At 38.8% G+C, this 20,678-nt stretch overlaps 1 protein-coding gene across 1 annotated transcript in view; it reads left to right on the plus strand.

The window, feature by feature from the left end:
• LOC107689478 (catenin alpha-2-like) overlaps positions 1 to 20,678 on the plus strand; it is a 519,554-nt gene that overhangs the window by 497,472 nt on the left and 1,404 nt on the right. The window contains exons 19-24 of the mRNA XM_016487473.1: positions 783 to 987; positions 8,376 to 8,527; positions 10,808 to 10,921; positions 13,964 to 14,145; positions 14,453 to 14,558; positions 18,897 to 19,031. Of these exons, the coding sequence (XP_016342959.1) occupies positions 783 to 987; positions 8,376 to 8,527; positions 10,808 to 10,921; positions 13,964 to 14,145; positions 14,453 to 14,558; positions 18,897 to 19,031 (894 nt within the window). The remainder of the gene's footprint in view (positions 1 to 782; positions 988 to 8,375; positions 8,528 to 10,807; positions 10,922 to 13,963; positions 14,146 to 14,452; positions 14,559 to 18,896; positions 19,032 to 20,678) is intronic.

The raw sequence follows: 20,678 nt of genomic DNA on the forward strand, positions 1-20,678 counted from the left end.
ACATTTTTTTTTTCTGCTTGCAAAAATAAATAAATAAATAAATAAAATAAAAGAAATAAATTGTATGTAATTTTGTAAACAGAGTGTTGGAAAGTTGTAAAGAGAGTGTTTTGAAAAAGCAGAGAATCATCAATACTTTGATATGGAATAGGGAATTAAAGTGTAAAGTAGATGTGCTGTATCAGAACATCTGAATAGCAAAGGTTTTTCCTGAGTCTCTTAAAAAAATTACCTGCAATGATTGTTTATTTTATTTTATTTTATTTTATTTTTTAATTTTTTTTCGGTTTAGCCAAGCCTAATTTTAAACATGTTGTGCTTCATTTAAAAGCTTCCATACAAGACAAGTTCTTGTTCTACAGCTGCACTGCTTTATCCAAATCTAAACAGATCAGCTTATAGATCAGTTAAGGCAATGCTCTTTTGACCTGTTGCCAGAAAAATATTAGAAGATAAAGAAATAGTTTTTTTCCTAAGCTACTTAAAGAAGGATCTTATCAGAATAAGAGACAAATAACAACTATTGTGTAGGTCCACCCAGAGATGCATTTTGAAAGCTGTTGGTCTTTTGTCTTACAAGTAGTTCAAGAAGAATGTTGGAGCAGGTAGAGCATATGCTGTACAATACCCCCCCAACACCCATTGCTACTTTTTATTCTAGGTTAACTTTGTTAGAATATATCTCCAATGCATTAAAAAATGTCAAACTCCAAAAGTGACTACAGTTATTGGACAACAGTAATACTTGAATGTGTATCCTCTTTGTTTTATCTCATCTCTCCACAGAGAACCACATTCTGGAGGATGTAAATAAGTGTGTGATCGCCCTGCAGGAGGGGGATGTGGACACGCTGGACAGGACAGCAGGGGCAATCCGGGGCCGTGCCGCTCGTGTGGTGCACATTATTAATGCTGAGATGGAGAACTACGAACCTGGCGTCTACACTGAGCGTGTTCTCGAGTCCATCAAGCTCCTCTCTGAGACCGGTGAGAACAAAGATCACACACGCACCTGAGTCCTGATCTTGTCTCATGCTCACTAAGGCATGAACTTATGGTAGAGATGGGGACAGATGGACAGAGGAGATCAGGAAGCTCTTGGAAGAAGGAAGTTAGAGGAGAGAGGGGTAGACAGACGAGCAAAGATGGTGAGGCCGGAGATACCACCTGTTCCCTCCTCTGGCACTGATCCTTTGCTCATTCATTTTTCATCTGTTTTCCCCCAACTCCTCCACCTTTGACAGTCTAGTGCCAGCTTTCAGGAGGCGGCAATTTAGACACTGACAGACAAGGCCGAGGGCCAAAACATACCAAGTAATGCAGAGATTTGTGCATAGCCTTTCCAGTGCTTTCAAGACACAATATCTGACAGGAAGCAAAAAAGCCTTCTATCTTAGGTGTTAATGTGTGAGAAACATCTCGCCTGACACTTTTTGATGTATAGTTGTTCCGTCTAAATGCGCTTCGACGATTGTTCGGAATCAACAAATGCAGGGTGGCTGGAAAATGAGCACTCAAAATATTATTCTGGCGGCGGCGCTTTGTCCTGCCTCCCTTGTTGTGTCTAAAACATTACATTAGACTATTTTGACAGCCGGCATTGTTTAGAAGAGCGAGCGGAATATGAGAGGGAGAAAATAGCAGTCCTGCTTTCAGAGTTGAGACTGCAATATTTTTGTTATTATAAAATTATCGCTTTAATCATATTATTAGATCTAGTTTGACAGGCAGGCACACAAAAACAATGAATATTTGTGACGCCTGACCAACTGAAGGTATAAATGCATTCGTAATGTGTCCAAATGGATCTTCCCTGGTTCTTCTCATCATCTTCCACTTAAACTGTTTTTTGTTCCTTCACATTACTAAAATATTTAAAATGAAGCATTTAGATATCCCTGTCAAAAAATAGCATTAAGTCAAATCGATGTGATAATGAGTGGTCTGGTGGTTAGACCTTATCCAGTAATCACTTTACACTCAGATCTGATCTGTAAGGTCAGAAATTGAGCCGCATTCAGATCAGAATGTGTTGGTGTGTTTCCATTGTATCCTGATTTGTAAAAATTCTTATCGCACTGTCAGTTGGTGCAATTTATTCCTAGTGAATCCTCTCATTTTTGTGCATTGTATCATTCAAATTTTTCCTCTATTAATCCATGTTGGAGGGCATGGAGAGCTGGAGAGTTGATACCACCATCTGTGTTACACTGCTGCACAATGAGTCACATGTACTTCATGTTACTTATCCGTTGAAAAGTATGAAACATTACATTTAATAGGTTGTTTGCACATGACGTCACTGATGACGTGCGAAATGCAGCTGGAGGGCAGGAAGTGATTTCTCTCCATAGGAATCACTAGCAGAAACTCAAAATGCCTGTGTTTTGCGTTGTTTATGGATGCTCAAATTGGCCAAACCGAGAAACCACAAGGAGCTTTTATCGTGTACGAAAATGTGTTGTTCGTCAGGGGGGAAAAGTCAAGAAATGCAGGAAAAAACGCAGGAAAAAGTGGCTTGTAAACCTGCGTCTGCGTTCGGGAGGAGCGGAGCTGGATAATGCTCGTGTGTGCAAATGATTAATATAAGATATAATAATATATTAAGATATTAATAAAGATATAAATAGATTGGGCTGCCACCTCTCAAGCTGCATTTCGCGCGTCATCAGAATCACGTGATTGCAAACCACCTATTGACCCTGTCTTTCATCTGCCCCTTAAACAGGGACTTTTAGAGACTTAATGAGGACCAAACACTAGCATTTCATTACCGCCTTCAGTCAATTGAAAATAAAACGTCTACCTTTGTCTTTTTTTATTTATATAAAGATAGCACACTCTTTTCCGGAAATCACAAGTTGAACAGTTAATGCTCGCTCAGCTTGAATGAGAAACTGTTCTGCTAGTTGCTTCAGCAAAACCAAGAGAAATATCTGCATGCTCGATTGAGAGTGATAATTGAATTGTGAAAGGGCTGGACGCCCAGACTGGCTCTCATCTTGTCTGTATTCACTTTGATGAGGTGGTACTTTTCATTTTATTTAGATTTTTTTTTCTCTGTTTCTGTCTTTGTTTTGGGATGTTGGTGCCACCCAGGGCTGTCGTCAGGGAAAGGGGCAAATGAGGCCCTTTGACGAGAGGGACCCACTGAGTTCCTCTGTCATATAGCCTACTCATTAGGCCCAGGGGAGGGAGGGCCACCCATAAAAATGTAGTCCCATGCCCCGTGAATTTAATTGACAGCCATGGTGCCACTGCATAAATGGAATTGAACCATAAAGCATTGCAGCATTGCAGCATTGATTCTTCTAGACCTTTCATTATTGCACACGACTTGGCACTCAAAATGTCAATGAATTTTTGAAAGTTTGCAGGATTAGGCCAGACGTAGCATCGGGGTGGGGGCTTAGTGAATTAGCATATTAGAAGTGAATAGCATCTGAACGTGTTTTCCATTTAATTAAGATGTTTGCTACTCAACTAAGTGGCTTTATCAATTGAATAATGGAGAAAATGTACAGGGGCACAATGGTCCAGTGTGCAATTAGAGTAAAACTGCAGGTACTGGTCTGTAGTTTTGTGTCACGACAGATGTTTTCAATCCCTCACAACACAAGGTCAGGGTATCGCTTTTAAAAGTTAGTAAAAACTAGCAGCTCCATTTCCTCAAAAGTGTCTGTTCCTATCTATTTCTTCAACTTTTTGGTTTAGTTCCATATCGGCAGATGAACATCTTTTAGCCTCATTGGAATATACTAAACTTTATCCGTTTTTGTTTTTTTTTTTCCCCAAGGCAGTGTAAATATAACAAAAGTCCAGCTGGTCCAAAGCTCTATACAGATACACCGCTAAAGGAACTTTAGCACACAGTGCTCAGAAATCTCGAATCGTGTCCTTGAGCTTGAAAATCAATAGTCTAATAGCAAAGCTGTGATGACTTTCCCCTCTCTCTTTATCCTTTCCATGCTCTAATAGTCTAATAGTAAAGCTGTGATGACTTTCCCCTCTCTTTATCCTTTCCATCCTCTTCCCGATCCAAACTAATATTCGTGCGGGAAAAATTACCCCATCATTAAGGTTATGCTCAGGCCCCCAGTAGATTAAAAATGAGAAATATGGCTGATGTAATAGTGCCAAGTAGAAGGCAGCAGTAGCAATACTGTCATGGAGTATGGCAGAGTGAGTAGGGCTCATGCCAAAGGGTGACCGTGCAGAGATGAAATATGGCCACCTAATCACTTCCCTAACACACACACACAGACTCGCACATGATTTTTATGGCAAATATAGTGTTTCCCTGACAGGTTGAAGGTCATGTTTGCTCAGGTACCAAAAACAGCAATGATTTCATACAGCCAAATGACCCCACAAAATATTTTTCCTCAGCATGTCACGACCCAAGAGTCTGCACGGTGAGACATGGGAGGCAGCGCATGCAAAAACAACAAGGATAATAGAATTAGTTCATGCCTGCCTACTACAATGAATGCACCCACATAGCAAATGTTTTCTGGCCCAGCTCCGGGCCACACAATCACTTTTCTCTCGGCCCAAGTACCATAGAATGACGGACATGAAGTGACCCAGAACTGGATTAAAGACAAGGGCCACACATGGGCCATAACCGGCCCGAATCTCAGCCAGTTAATTACCCTTAATTGGCCCTGAACTGGGCCAAAACAGGTTTTATTATTGGTACCAATTCTCAAACTTAAGTAAACCAGAATCCCCAAATCTGAGCCACACCTGAGCCTTATATAGCCCAGACCCAATACAGAATCTTAATATTTGATATTATTGCATTGTGTATCACTATAATCGCCCTTATTCATTTTGTGAAATGTTTTGGTAATGTACACACAAACTATGCCAATAAAGTACATTAAACTGAATAGAAAATCAGCCTTAAAATCCACAATTCATGTAACTGTGCAATAAAAATCGTATTGCATTGAAGATGTTTTATTTTATAAAGAACATATCAACCAATAAAGAGTGAGTGTATAAAGTATACAGTCTATAAGAGAAACGTAACATACAGACACATTTAATCACAATAATGTATTGCAGAAATGTCAAAGAGCAGTGCCACAGTAGTCCAAATGAAGATACATTGCAGTCGCAGTCCTCTCTGGCAGGATATAATAGTTTAGTGCGAGGAGCAGGGCATAATTTAAGTTGTTAAATGCTGAAAATACTATCCCGATCCACTCTGTGAAGGCACGCGTTTCTTACTCAAAACACGCATCACCGGAAATACGGCATGTCGCAATCTATGACGAAACTGGTGAGAGCCAATGAGCGTCTGATATCGCTGCCGTAAAACTTGTAAAACTTCTTAACGGCAAATGTTTTAATTGTTACTATAGCTACAGAGGAAGGAGATACATATCGCTGATGAATGGTTTGAATTTGGATCTGTTCCTCACACAAAGCATCACATGGATACCAAGGATTTGAATAAAAATAAAATACTTTTATGATCATTTTATTTAATACTTGTGCATGACAGCATATGAATAAAATGATGTGCCCCATGGTAAACCAAATAAATATTACATGAAAATGGTTAAATGATCTCTCTCTCTCTCTCTCTCTCTCTCTCGCTCTCCCTCTCTCTCTCTCTCTCTATGTAAGGATTCTAAGATTATTTGTACTGAGAATAATAATATAAAATATAATAACATTATAATTAAGTGCAGTTTAATGCAGTTGACTGATTTACTGATTTGCTTAATTTAGAAATGATGTTTCATTCTGTTTTGACTTGCCATTTCAAAGATTAAATTTAAACAATACTACACTTCATTAAAATATATGTGATCATTTAACCATTATCATGCACTATTTTATTTATCTTGTTTACCATGGGTCTCATATTTGCTGTCAGGTCACAAGCCTGATTTGGGCCACATGATCACTGGACTGATCTGGGCCACACTCCTCCCACCAACAATCGGCCCTCATATTGTTTGCTGTGATCCACGCTGTGCCATCATTGCCACACATGGCCCAGCTCTGGCTGAAAGGGTACATGCCACTGCCGACAGGAGGCCAGCAGTGCCATTATGAGGCCACATTTGGGCCAAGACTGTTTGCTATGTTGGGCAGAAAGAATTGCAGATCCTGAAGAAAGGGCAGTGCTAACAAATTCCACAGCCTAAGGACCAAAATGTAAATGAAACCAAAGTACAAGTGACCTCACTGTTGTCAAAGGAATCTGTTTTCCATTTCAAATTACTTGTAAGACCTATTAGCATTAGGAATGTCTCATTGCTTTTTCAAGTATATCATTTTGAGCCCATTAGGCTGGTCTGACCTCAGCCTCTCAAACAGAAAAATCCAGTTTGAGCATGTTTTATGTTATTCACCTCAGCATTGTGCGATATCTCAAAACACTTATGCAAAAACATAATTTGAAGGCTCATAGAACAGATCTTACTGCTTGCTTTATCTGGAGTTAAACACTTTAAGAAAATAATCCCTTCCAACATGGTTTTTATTAGCTCCTTTCATCATTTCTCACTGGTCTGAGTTAAATTTGCTCCTCACTAGCAGCAACTTTACTCATTAATGGCTTGAAGAACATTTAAATATTTCTATTTAAAAGTCACAGCAAAATTCCCCAAAGCTCATGTTACGCCTCTCCAATAAGTGGATTAAAATTAATTAAATATGTGTTAAAGCAAGATGGGGTTAGAAAGAAGAAAGGAAATCAAGTAAAAAGCCTTTGCCACACCTTTTTGAATGTTTTGCATAATTTTGTATTTCTTATGTGTTCATTTGAAATTCAAATCGGAACTTGTCCATTTAAGAAGGCAAATAGGCAAAATGGCTGTCAGAGAGGATCCCATACTGGTCCCCTTTTAAAGTCAAACTCAAGTCGGATGTCTGTAATCAAAACCATCATGAAAAATCACAAGCCCTGTCTTTTCCTGGAGATCTGTATCCGCTATTATTGTGAATGGCTCTCCGGGCTTTGATTTGGTTTGATGGCTGAAGACAACACTTTAGAATTTTCCTGTCACAGGAGTGTCCTCATAAGACCCACCTTCCCCACGGAGAAGTGTATCTTGGGTCATAATATCCTAGTTCCTTGCTTTTAAAAATTCCCCTCCTTGATACATTTCTTGAATATTTTAAGAGCATCGCTTTGGAGCTTGCTTAAGGGCTTAATACGAGGCTTTTTACTGTGCCCATCTTTTTTTCATCATCCACCAAGTGGTCCCGGGCGTTGATATGAGCGTGACTTGATGTTGGGGTTAGATCACAATACGGTCTCCCTCCACCAGTGATATTGCCATGGAAACGCAATATTTCTCCTTCACTTTGGATATTCCCACCTTCCTCGCCTCGGGTATGCAGGCAGGTCATTCAGTATCAGGTCCGGAGGTTGAACGTGAATCGGTGGGCTGCGGTGCATACTTGTTTAGTACACTCCAACTGGAGACATTAAATCATCAATCCTATTATTTACTCTGGAGTTGTTAAGATTTAAAGCTTAGGATTCATAATAAGGTAGTCGGAGCCCTCTAAAATGCTATTAACATTTTATATTGACATTTCACAGAAATTTAATTTACTTAAAAGTCTCCATTCACTGTCACGATGCAGCATTAGCTGTAAGTATTTTGTCAAAATGGTTACACCAAGGGTAAGTGGTCCAAACACATTTGTTCAGTGTAAACTCTGAGATATGGCTCATCATAAAAACAGATCAAACTAATGTCACATTAGTAAACCTTTCCCAGCCCTCCAGCTGCACTCAATCAATGTCTGTCAACATTGTTCGTACTCTGCTCTTGTCTTCGTCAAACAATCCCTTATTGCACCCAGCATTTAGTGCCCATTTCTGAGGAACAAGTAAATTGAAGGAGGGTAGAGAGCAAGATGATGTAATTATTTTTTTTTGTCTGCCCACTTGGGGTGATGTGGTATCACTCCGGGATTTTATAGAGTCATAATGCCTTGGCTTACTGATGGCCATGTGTTCCCAGCAAGGTGAAGTGGTTAATTGGCAAACGTAGGGTGCCCCTTCCACATATTTTCAGGGTGACATTTTCTCGTCTTCCTCTCCCGCTGATGTCCTCGGGCCTGACTGACAGGGAGGAGACGGCAGAAATAGATGTGCCTGCCTGAATTGCGACACTTAGCTTCTTAAGATCACATATTCTCCATTTTTTTCACCTCTCACCATGTCTTTTCTCTGATATGTTTGGCACCTGAGGGGAAGGCTGGCTTTTGAGGGATGTATGTAATCCTTTTTTTTTTTTTTTTATGTTTTTTTTTTGTGTGTGTGTATCTGTCTTTCTGTTTTTGCTTTCTCTCAGCCCTCGCTCGATTCAATCATCTACATTCTTCTTTTTCACCAGTGATGCCGCGCTTTGCCGAGCAGGTTGAGGTCGCCATCGAGGCTCTTAGCACCAGCCCCCCGCAGTCATTCGAAGAGAACGAGTTCATTGACGCCTCTCGCCTCGTTTACGACGGAGTGCGTGACATCAGGAAAGCAGTCCTTATGATAAGAGTGAGTATCATACAAGTTGCATAACGGTACAAGGTCCTTGCTATTCACAAGCAGGACTTTCACTGTGCCTATTTCCTCAGTGGTTTGTGTGATAAATAACAAAACAACACATTGAGCACATTTCAATTGAAAATATTGTTGTGGGTTATTATGACCCTATCATACATAGCCAGGGTTCTCAACTGATAGGTCCGCAAACATATTTCAGGGGATATGTGGATATATGATATATAAAATTCATAAAATTTTCTTGAGAAATTAGTATTGTTTTAGTGAACATAAAGAAATCGTCTGTTAAGCATTATGAAATGCAAGGCTTTTGATGCCAGGGACCCCCAAATATCATGACCCAGTATAAAGAATAATTTATACTTGGTCAAAAAGTAGTGAGCGTGATATTGTAAAGAAAACGTATTTCCAAAACTAATTAATTGGCTTTTATATTGTCACTGTAATAAAGCCAAAGCAAATTATTAAAATATTATCTTGAGAATGTAACGTTTAATTGAAAATTATGTTTATAATAAAATACAAATAAATAAATAAACTTTTGAAATGTAGAATAGTTCTCTTTAACTATAGTGACACAATAAAATAAATAACTTTGAAACCCCTAAAACAAATCATTTTGTAACATTATCCCCCTTGGCAGTTTCCTTGACCCCAGTTTCAAAACCACTGATGTAATGTAGTAACATAATATAAGTTAATGTTGTTAACGAAATTTGTAAGTGTTTCTAGAAAAATCAAGTGGATGCACTAGATTGTGAATTAATGCTAAAGGTTATTATTTATGTGGTATATGTACAGCATGTCCTTGGTATACAATAAGAATATGTTGAGTTTTTTTTTATTTATTTTTTTATGCCTTTGCCTGTTGTTATATTCTGTTTACCAAGACTGTAAATGTTTCTGGTTCAATATGACTAACACTAGTCTTTTTGTTGCAAAAATACATTTTCTAAGATGTATACTTCCTCCATGAGAGCATCAAGCAATATTGAACAGTGTGTTATCTGTAAATAACGTCAAGCTGAGCTTGGAGATGGTTTGGAACAGAGTGATAATTGTAAATAGAGATCCTACTTTGTTTTACTTATTCTCCGAACCACCCCCCACCACAAAAATGAATCACAAAGATAGGTCATACAGAGCGGGTATGCTTTCTGCTGCCCAGAAAAACCATTGCTGTCACCATGTGCTGGTGGCTGCTTTTAAGGTTTGAAAATAGTACAGCTCCCAGAGTAGAAGTGAAATGAAAATACCAGTTATTTGTCAAGGATTGTATCCTGCTAATCAAACCAAGATGGGTTTGTGCACAAATGTACTCTCCTACTTCTATGTCAGCGTGAAATCTCTATCCACTGGGATCTTCATTAAAACATTTAACAAAGAAGACTTTGCCAGTTTGCGACAAGTTACTTTGCTAATTGAATCAATAGTATATCTCAATCAATAGTTAGTGCCACTGCCGCTCAGAGTGGCAGAAACAGTGGCTGCTGTCAAGATACACTTTTCTTTGTCTTCAATTTGCTCATTAGTCAGTTAGTGGGACTGATGTTGAAACTACTGGTAGGCAGAATACAAGAAAACAGATCACATCTAAACCCTGAAAAACCTAGAGGCCTTTCCCCCTTCACATATTGTTTGATCCCACTTTAAGAGGGAACTTCTTTTTATATTACACACAAGAAAGCCAAAAGGGAATTGAAGAACAATGATGCAAGTCACTTGTAACTCAAACTGTGGGACGAATTAATTATTTATTGAGATTTGACTGGTTTAATGGTTGACACGTCTTTATGTTGGATCAGAGGTCCTTCGCCGTCATTGTGTGGCAACACACAGCTGCTCGTGACGTCTGTCGAATGTTGTCTCCCAAGTTGTCAGCAAGCTGGAGCACTAGGACAAAAGACATAGGCACTCTAGTAGAGTACATTTAAGATATAGATGTAAAGTTTAAACAAGGCAAAAGTTTTGTTGACGACAGAAACCCACAAGTTAATGTCTCTCCAGACCAGTTTTGAAACTGAAAGTGAAAGTAAAAATGAGATTTAGGAGACTTAGGAGATTTAGCTCACTCAAAAATGAATCATTCACTGTCCTTACTCTGTCATCCCAAACCCCGTGTGTGCAAAATGTGATTAAAAAAAAACCTACTGATTGCTCTTTTCCAACAAATAATAAGAAAAAGACTTGATCAACTATTTATTTTTCAAGCAAAACCCACAAAGGTATGGTGTGGTGACAAGAATGGTCTTTTTTTTTTTTTTTGGTCAGACTCCAGAAGAGTTGGAAGATGACTCTGACTTTGAGCAAGAAGACTATGACGCCCGTAGCCGCACCAGCGTCCAGACAGAAGATGACCAATTGATTGCTGGACAGAGCGCAAGGGTGAGTGACTCCTACGTGTCACATAAACAACATCTCCTGTTCCTGCTGTCATTTCCAGCAGGGTTACTCTCACAATACAAAACACTTATCACTCCACTGAGCGTGTCTGCTCTAAAATGACGTCTAGTCTTAGAATAACAAGAGGGCCAGTCACTCAAGTGCATGCACACAACGTGTCTCTCACTTTTTCAACAACAAAACATTATTTAGCCTCTGCTGCAAATGATGGTATGAATGTTTTTGTTGATTTCCGTCCCTCAATACTCAACACTGCAGTTACAATGAATACTGATGATCACACTTTACATCAGTTCTGTCGCATGGCATCTAACAGCCCTATTTTTTCAATATTTAACATAGCAGGGGAGCAGACGTTTGAGTCCTCCATATATGAACATTTTTGGTACCAGTTAAAGAGAAACTTTCTGCATAGACTGTAACTGTGAAAATAAGGCTTTATTGAAACTATTGAACTTCCTATGTAGGGGCATTTTAAGGCATCTTACACTCTCAAGAAAAAAAAATGCATGGACCCTTTAGGTTGGTGGACAAAGTAAGAGACATTTTATTTGTATTCCTTCAATACAGCAAAGTAGAAAATAAGTCTAATTAAAAAAATGCCTTTTTAACCTGACCTTTTAGCTTAGCAACATGCTAATGGCAGATTTTGTATAAATAAATTGGGATTCGTCGAGTCTACATTGCACGTCAAATTGCTCACAATCGAGTTGCTGCCTATGTAGAATGTTAGCTCACTTCTAAGGTTCCATTTTGGAATGTAGGTTTTGAAACAAAGCCTAGATATTAAGCTTCAATATAGCAGGGGAGCATGCTCCCATTCCCAGAAGAAAATTCTTCATACAAGAATAATTTTGGTTCTAGTTTTGTAAACTCTCTGCAGAGACTGTAGTAGTTAAAATATGATTGCAAATGAGACTTCTGGCAGTGTCACCCCCTTAGTGTGCCTGTGTCAGCCGGCATTTGACAGCAAAGCTCACTGGGGTTCGAGGCTTAATCCACATTAGTGTATGTGTGAATAGTGCACAGTGGGCTGCTTATGAGACATTACAAGGATATCAGTATGTAGCCGTGGAGTACCGCTGACTTTCACACGCAAATACACACCATAACCCTGTTTGATACCAATTACTCTTGAGAAGAAATTATCTTCCATGAATGAGAGGAAATGATCATTTGTATAGAAAAAAAGACCAGGCTAAAAGAAATGCTGCTGCGGAGAAGAAAAACAGGGTCATTTTTTAAGAACAGCAACAAATTGACAAAAAAAAAGACCGTGGAAAAACATTTTGCTCAGTAGTACACTTGGTTCAGTGGAGTTCAAGTGGCATCTTGTGCGTAGGTGCTGAATGTTACATTGAGTGAATGTGTTTTTGCAAATCAAATATGCGTGTCACTACTGCTGTATTTATATAGTCTGTGACTTTAAGTTTTATGGATTTTGAGTTATCATAAGAGAGAAATAAGAGCATCCATTTGTACACTGACTCACACTTTCAGACAGACGCATAGAGACACTGCTCTATCTCTTAGCCCCATGATAGGATAACAGTGCTGATAGGTCAGCCATAAAATTGAACTCCGGTATCTAGGCCACTTTATTTCAAATGAGAAAAATTAAAAAGCTTTTCTGAAGGATTTCTAATCCAGAAGCACGCACACGTACACATGCAGACGTTCAGCACACAATATGAGTGCGTTGAATGAATCGGCACAGGTGTGCGTATGGGGAAGGATTTGTTGGAGCATTAAGCTGCCTGCACCCTCTCTTGTTATCGGTTAGGAGCCAGAGATATTTGGGAAAAGTTAATTCTGAGCAAGGCAAGAGGAAGGAATAGGCTCTCTCCTTTCTATTTACCTTCTTTCCATACATCACATCCATTCTTAGCACCAGAGGAGTTGGGATTAAACATGTAGCAGCTCATTAATGCTGATGAAGAGCTGATTGGCTCATGGAATGGTTATGTTTCTGACGCACAGGTGGTAGAACAGTGCGGTAATCACATCTAAGCAAAAAAAGAGACAACCTTTAATTTAAAAAATGAACTTTAAATGAGCTTTAATTATAACCAGGCAGGCATTCATTTACAATATAATCCCTTCAACCGCCTTTTGAGATGCCATCGCAGTTATGTGGAATATCAAAGGCAGTGAATGATACAATGCTTATCCTTATATTTTTTCGGACACAACCACCATTGCATCAGCCCTCCATTTGAAATGCCCAAGAGTGCACGCTACATGAAAAATAAATCATTTTCATCTTTTAATCACATTTTCTCCAAGGACTTCTTTTCTTTTTAGTGTGTAATTGCTTGTTAAATAAACAAGCAAAAAGCTACAAATCTTAAATGAGCAGCTGGCTCTTAATTACATCTTATGTTATTACATCCTTTGGCTATGATGGCGTATCTCCACTAAATTCAGACAAAACTGTGGAAAAGCTCATCTCTGTCAAACTACAAATTCCGACTTGTATGGCACAGACCTTTGCAAAACCCATCTTTCTCAGTAATCACGCACTTAATGACATCTAGAGTCCCCTGCTTTGGTCTGGTCCGTCTGCTCGGACAGAATGTTGAACAAATACATAATTCATTGACTGGTGTAAGAAGTGAGGTAATTATACATCTATCTCACAAATAATACTGCGCCTTAATGGTGCCTGCGACCTTGCAAAGAGATTAATGCCCTTTCGGACTGGCTCAGAATCGCTACGGAGTGAGAATTTATTCCTTGACAAGGAGAGGGGGAAAGAAAAGAGGATGGATTTTCTCGTTATGAGCATGAGATGTCATGGGGTTCCAGAAGGTCTTATGATTAAGTGTTAAGTTTCAAAACCTTATACAGAGGCATTTCAGTGGGGTTGAATAAAGTCAATCTAAATGGAGGGTACTTTCTTTTCAAACTTTTAACCAGAAACAAGGACATGTGTTGCGGGGAGAGAAAAAAAAAAAACTATTGTAATGTGTCTAATTGATCTTTATCTTGTGTCATACCACTACACCCCCCCACCCCCAATAGGCTATCATGGCTCAGCTGCCTCAGGAAGAGAAGGCCAAGATTGCTGAACAGGTGGAGAGTTTCAGGCAGGAAAAATGCAAGCTGGATGCAGAGGTCGCCAAGTGGGACGACAATGGAAATGACATCATCGTGCTGGCCAAGCAGATGTGTATGATTATGATGGAGATGACTGACTTCACCAGGTACATCCATCCACATGTCAACAATAAGAAAACATCAGACAGAATACATGATAATATGAAGCTGAGGGCTCTAGTATCAACTAATATGCACCCTTTAGCTGTAAATAAGGTACAGATGTGTACCTTTTGAAAGTGTTACGCCCCATTTTTCTGAGAATGTAGCTGCTTGTGTTTCTTTAGTTTCTTCTTATTGGGGATTTACTAGCATATGTTGGGGGATTGCTTGCTTTCTGTGCAGCTTGCATTCTGCCCGTTTTGAGGAATCAGCTAATAGAGTAACAATCTGGGTTTTTGTGTTTTTTTGCAGAGGCAAAGGCCCTCTGAAGAATTCCTCTGATGTGATCAATGCCGCAAAGAAAATCGCAGAGGCCGGATCCAGAATGGACAAGCTTGCCCGTGCCGTGGCTGACCAGGTCAGAATACCCTTTTTTTCCCACTTGTCTTCCTCTATCCATCTCTTTGAGGATGTGAGATCAAAGCCCTGGGTTGTGTTTAATATAATGAGCTCCTATGAGGTGTTGAATTTATTATTAGATGAGCACCATCTTCAGAACCTGCTGACTGACACTTTTTAACGGTTATTCAACTGTACTCTTTGTAAAGAAAATAAATGCTAAGGATGTGCCTATGAGTGCTGGCATGTGTTGATGGCAGCTGCTATATCATGCACCATCTTCATTCATTCAGTATGTAGTGCACTTTCATAAAATATTATGCACTTTTTTTCCAAGTTATAGTTTTATTTGCTCATAATTAAGTAACCATGTATGGGTAGATTTTAAAAGGCTTGGTTGTGAATTTGACGAGAAAATGAGAAAAACTTGAAATTGCTAGAAATGAGCAAACCTGTCTACCACCCTGCCCATTTGCGGAGAAGACAAACTTGGTAGTGAGGGCTGAAGGTGTTGCAGAGTTGTTTGTGGTTTTAGTCAAAGGCAAAATGTTGAGTTCTGACTGGTAAAGCAGGTATGAAGTCAGTCTTGTTGCTGTCCAGCTGACAGACCATGGTGAAGGACTACCAAGAGATCACAGCTAACCAGGAGTGCAGCCGTTTTGTGTGCAGACACGTTTAGACTTCTATCTTTGGTATACAATGGGGATGTAGTGAGAGCACATGACTGGAAACAATATAGTATTGGAGAGAAAATAAAAGGAAATTTGGACTAGCATTCTGCATGTTATCGTCACACAGGTAGAGTTACGGCTCAATAAATTACCTGAGTGCTACTCCAATAAAGATTTACATGGATGACATATTTTTGTAGGCCAAAACCCAGAAACGTGTTAGCATTTTAATACTTCTGGTTAACAAAAGCACAATAAATTCCATGTTTTAATTATTATTATTCTACAACAGAAAATAGATCAGTAATGTGATTTATTTTTTTTTTTTTACTTTTACTTTTACTTAAAGCCAGTTGCTAACAAGTGGCTAAATGGAAGTGCATAGATTGGAAAAATCCTATTGGGAATCAGGGTGCCTATAAAAATACGTCATCACTGTAGCACTCTCCAGGACAGCTCTATACTACAGTACTAACTAATAAGCCACTCCTACCTTACAAAAACCTACCTATTTTCCCTAATAGCACTTTCTAAATAACAGTTTTGGTAGGTTTTTTGGTACTACAGTATATGGGAATGGCCCTTTTGTTGTCATCAACACTGGGAGACTGATCAAAAAGATACAAGAAGCCTGAAACCTGCTGTGTCACCACTGGCCAGGCCTCATGTTGTTTTTGTTGTTTTCTTACCGTATTTCTTTTCCCTTAGATAAAGGGAAAAGAGTGAGGGGGAACCTGATCACACTGCTGATCAGAGTGTAATCCGAGTGTACGAGCACATCGGAGATGGCCAGACAGTTCCTGCTTTCCAAAACAGAACACCCCTCTCTTCCCTTCAGGCCATTGTGTTCCGCCCATAGCAGCAATCCATTCTCTCAACTGCCACATGTTGTGTTTGTTGGGTATTCTGAACAGGTGGCTTGACTTGTCCCTTATTGAACCTTTTTCCCACTAACACAGTATTTACATCTAATGGCCATCTGGGGCTTACAGGACTCATCAAGGGACTGTATTCATTTCAGAAAGAATCTCTGAGTAGGCGGTGTAAAACAGAACCGGGTGCTCAATAATCAAGCTGCTCCTCAGTGCTGGAAAAGACAAAACAATTCAGAAAAAAAAGCATAGCATCATAGGCTATGCTTAATTTACTGTATATAAAGCTTTGGATGTTTCGGTGCACAGTAAGTTAAATGTAAAATGGTGGAATATTGTACAGCCGTGGTTGTCAAAAACAATGCTAATTGCAACTAATCATATAACAGCTGAAACAAGACTTTAAAAGGAAGAACTTAAAAGGAAGTACATGTATTTCGGTGAAAATATCTGCCTAATTTGGTTACGTTCTACAAAACGACAGACTAACATGGATGCAACTGGAAAGAAAATGTGACCATGCCTACAGTTCAGCTAATATTAATATATTTCAAATAATATTTTAAAGACATTTTGTTTTAAAGCAGTTTTTAAAGCTTCTTTATTTTCAAATCTGCAGTGGTGTGTGTGGTCATGACAGCAGTCAGCCCTCCTCAGAAACATACTCTTACAACTCCTGTAATTGCTACACTTGACACGGCAGACCTAAAGCTGCTGGGCCCTGGAGGCGAGAAAAGAGGGTTCTATATTTCTCCTTTTCCCCCTTGCCATCCCCCGGCACAGCGAGAGGTTGCCTCCTGAAGAGAGACACTCGATCGCTAAACGCTAAGGACGTTACAGCTGCTCAGCCGTGTCAAAGATAAAGCAGCTTCAACAGTTATTGAATGTGTCTCATCAGTCTTTTTCACTCAAAGTTCATGTGACGCTAAGGGAGAAAAAATTGTAGCCAACTATTTAACAACTTCTGACAGGACTTATTACTTTAAGCAAAGTCACTGAGTTAACTGCTGTGCTAGAAGTGTGTCAAAGCGGTAATCTTGTCTTGGCATGCCAAGGTGCTGTATGTGCAAAATTAGTATTTTTCCAAAAAGTCTTAACATTAAATGGAAAGTGAGTGGGAGACAGAAACGGCACAGGGATTGTTCTTACATGTAAATGCACTACATAGAATGAACCTATATGTAGAAAATAGACAAGCATTTTCTTATTGACAAATTATTCACATTACAGTTTTGACGTTTTAAATGCAATAGATCTATATTCCAGATATATTCGGAGGATGGGCATATGCTAACACATTTAGGATTTGTGTGCTTACAAATAGTTATCAAAACAGTGAAAGTCAGTTAAATGATATACATAAAGGCAAATAAAACTGGTCTGATCTCAATGCAAAGTCTGTACACATTACCAATTCTATTAGCTGAAGTCCTGGCTTATGAATATTACAAAGTTTGTGACTGCAGGAAGGTTACACAGCAACATGATCATGGCCGAATTAATATTCATGAGATAAGCAATCACTGTGTCCTTACATCAAAAAACAGTCCATGCATCTCTCCCCACAGGCTTCAAAACATTTAAAGGAAATTAAGGATGTTTTATTTACTGTAATATGGGCAGGTGTCCATTATTAAATGTTTCCCCAAATCCTCAGGGGGGAGACGTACTTTCCATTTCCTTTTGCTTGTTTACTACTGTGCTTTATATTTATGTGTACAGTTTTCCTATTAACAAAATAAACAATCGCAGGAGATTTACACCTAGGCCTGGGCGATAAAACAGTATCGATATTTATCGATGGTACACCTTCTTCGATAACGATATAAAATATATTCGATATAGTGCAGGATATAGGCACGTGCTATGAGTTATGCAGACAGCACACACAAACACGAACACATGCTGAATTGAGTGCTGTGCCTGCCTGTGATGAGGACATTGTGAATAAAAAATGAATATTAGTAGAATTTAAAATAAACATTTGCATTTGAATGTTAGGAGTGCGTCAGGGAGTGTCATCAGTGGCACACGAGATGCATTGATGATGTAAATGACGTTGTTGCATTTTAATGTTTTGTTAGTCTAGCCCAGGAGATGTGCCGCTGCTGTGTTATGCATTCAAAATATTAGAGAAATATAGTAGCTCAATGCGGAGAAGATCTTGATTAGGTGAAAACCGAAACCAAGCCATTCACACAGAAAGCATATTCAGCGCATTTTTTTAGACGAACTAATATGACTGCTGCACTCGCGTCTCACACAAGAGATGTAGCCATGCAAAGTTAAAACAGTTAAAACTTTTAATAGACATTTATTTCCTTACGTTGACCATTTAAATGTGCTGCATTACTTTGCTCATTGCGCACTCCTGTGGCCCCGGGAGACAAGCCAAAAGTTTCCTTAAGACCTATTTAATCTGCATATAAAACATTAGAAATTAGTTATTTGTTTAATTTTTATTGTGTGTTTGACTGTTAAAACTGTCTCAATAAATTGGGTTAATTTAAAAATACAGTGGTTAAATTTAAACATTTTTTTCTATTGCTCTTTGTTTTAAAAAAGGTTATAAAAAATGTCAATAATTATCGATACCGAACGATATGAAACATTATATCGTTGATACATTTTTTTAGTCCTAAAATTAGTCTATTTAGCCAATAATATGTGATGATGACAAACCCCTGAGTCATCTTCAAGATGGAGCTAATTTCATCTTCAGTCATCATCGCTTCACCCTCCTCACCTCATGTTTGCTCTGCACAGTGACTATGTAAAGGTCAAGTCTCTGCTATGTGTTCCCATCTCTTTTAGTGCCCGGACTCAGCCTGTAAGCAGGACTTATTGGCATACCTCCAGAGAATCGCCCTTTACTGCCACCAGCTCAACATCTGCAGCAAGGTCAAGGCTGAGGTTCAGAACCTGGGAGGAGAACTCATTGTTTCAGGGGTAAGGTGATTTTAGACGTACATATTTTGATCATGTTTGTTTTATGCGCTTAAAAAGTTTAATTTCAGACTGACTAAACTAATAATGTTGTCTTTTTAAAATGTCATGTAAATGAATTAAAGAACAGTCATACTACTATGTTTCATTGATTTCTATTCATACAATCGTAAATATGGGAAAACTGCAACACAAGCTCCAAAGTACTGACCTGTGAATTAGTATCATGTGAAGACTTGTGACCAATAGAAGATCAATACACACAGCTTGCTAACCTAAATTAAAATAACACATGCTTTGAAGCTGTATATTCACAGCATTGTAATAATATTATAATAATATTCATTGTATTGCCGTTTTGTTCAGCATATCAGCTGAATCAGCATATTAGCATAGTATCAGCAAATCAGCATATTAGAATGATTTCTGAAGGAAAACAAGTATCTTCTGTAGCTTCTGAAGGGCAGTACTAAATGAAAAAAATATGATATTTAGGCAAAAGAAGAAAAATTTCATCCCCCAGCTCTTAATGCATGTTTTTTTTCCTTCTGGAGCATCAGTGAGCATTTGAACCTTCTGTAATAGTTGCATATGAGACCCTCAGTTGTCCTCAGTGTGAAAAGATGGATTTCAAAATCATACAGTCATTGTTGGAAAGGGTTCAAATACACAAAAATGCTGGAAAACCAAATTATTTGTGGGACCTGAAGGATTTTTCTGAAGAACAGCAGGCAGTTTGATTGCTCAGGACAAACAAGGAACTCATGAACCACTATCACTAAAATGCAGCTACTTGTTCCTTTGTTACTCATTGACGCGTAAACTTCCCCGTTAAATAGTGTGACGCTCTGCCCTCTATGTGTATGACGCTGCTCCCATTAAGCGTTGTTGGATGCGAATTAATTGATTCAGCATTTCGACACTTCCATAAGGATGCGATACATTCGACAAAGCAGTTTAATAAAGAATGTATTGATCTTTTTGAATTTTACTACACCAATATTTTTTTTATTGGCTTTTAAAGTTTTATATGGGAATATTACACACTGATCCTTTAACAATGCATTGGCGCATAAATGCACACCTTTTGGACCAATTTCACAACATAATTTCTCGACTGCCACAAATTCTGCCTAAACAAAATAGTGATTTTGTGCACTTTTTACAGTACCAATATTTTCAATTGGCCTTTGAACACTCGGAATGCTTTGAACATTGTTGAGCGCTCTAAATGCAAACTTTGCATGCTAAAATCAGAGGCAGCAATTGACAGCGCTCTGATCCAACGGCATACAGGCATCATTAGATTGACAGTACTCTAGCCCAATGATGTTGGGTGATCCAGTGGGGGCGGCAATCATATTTCAGGGTGGCCGTACCACGCTTTATCACAACCCTGCTAAAATGTAGTGCCAGTATGTGCACTCATTGGTGCTCCCTCCTGCTGGTGGTGCGCTAGGTGACCGCCTAGCTTGCCTATGCCTAGAAACGGTACTGATTACATGCATGCACAGTTTTAAGGCAGCTTTAATCACCTTTTTGGTATCTTCATGACTTAACCCTAGCTCCGCCCCTGCCTTAATTGTGTTAAATATTTTTAACGTGTTAAACTGAAAAAATAATAATTTTGACAGCACTAATATATATATA

Source organism: Sinocyclocheilus anshuiensis, unplaced genomic scaffold, assembly GCF_001515605.1.
Source record: "Sinocyclocheilus anshuiensis isolate Anshui unplaced genomic scaffold, SAMN03320099.WGS_v1.1 scaffold1215, whole genome shotgun sequence".
Classification (NCBI taxonomy): domain Eukaryota; kingdom Metazoa; phylum Chordata; class Actinopteri; order Cypriniformes; family Cyprinidae; genus Sinocyclocheilus; species Sinocyclocheilus anshuiensis.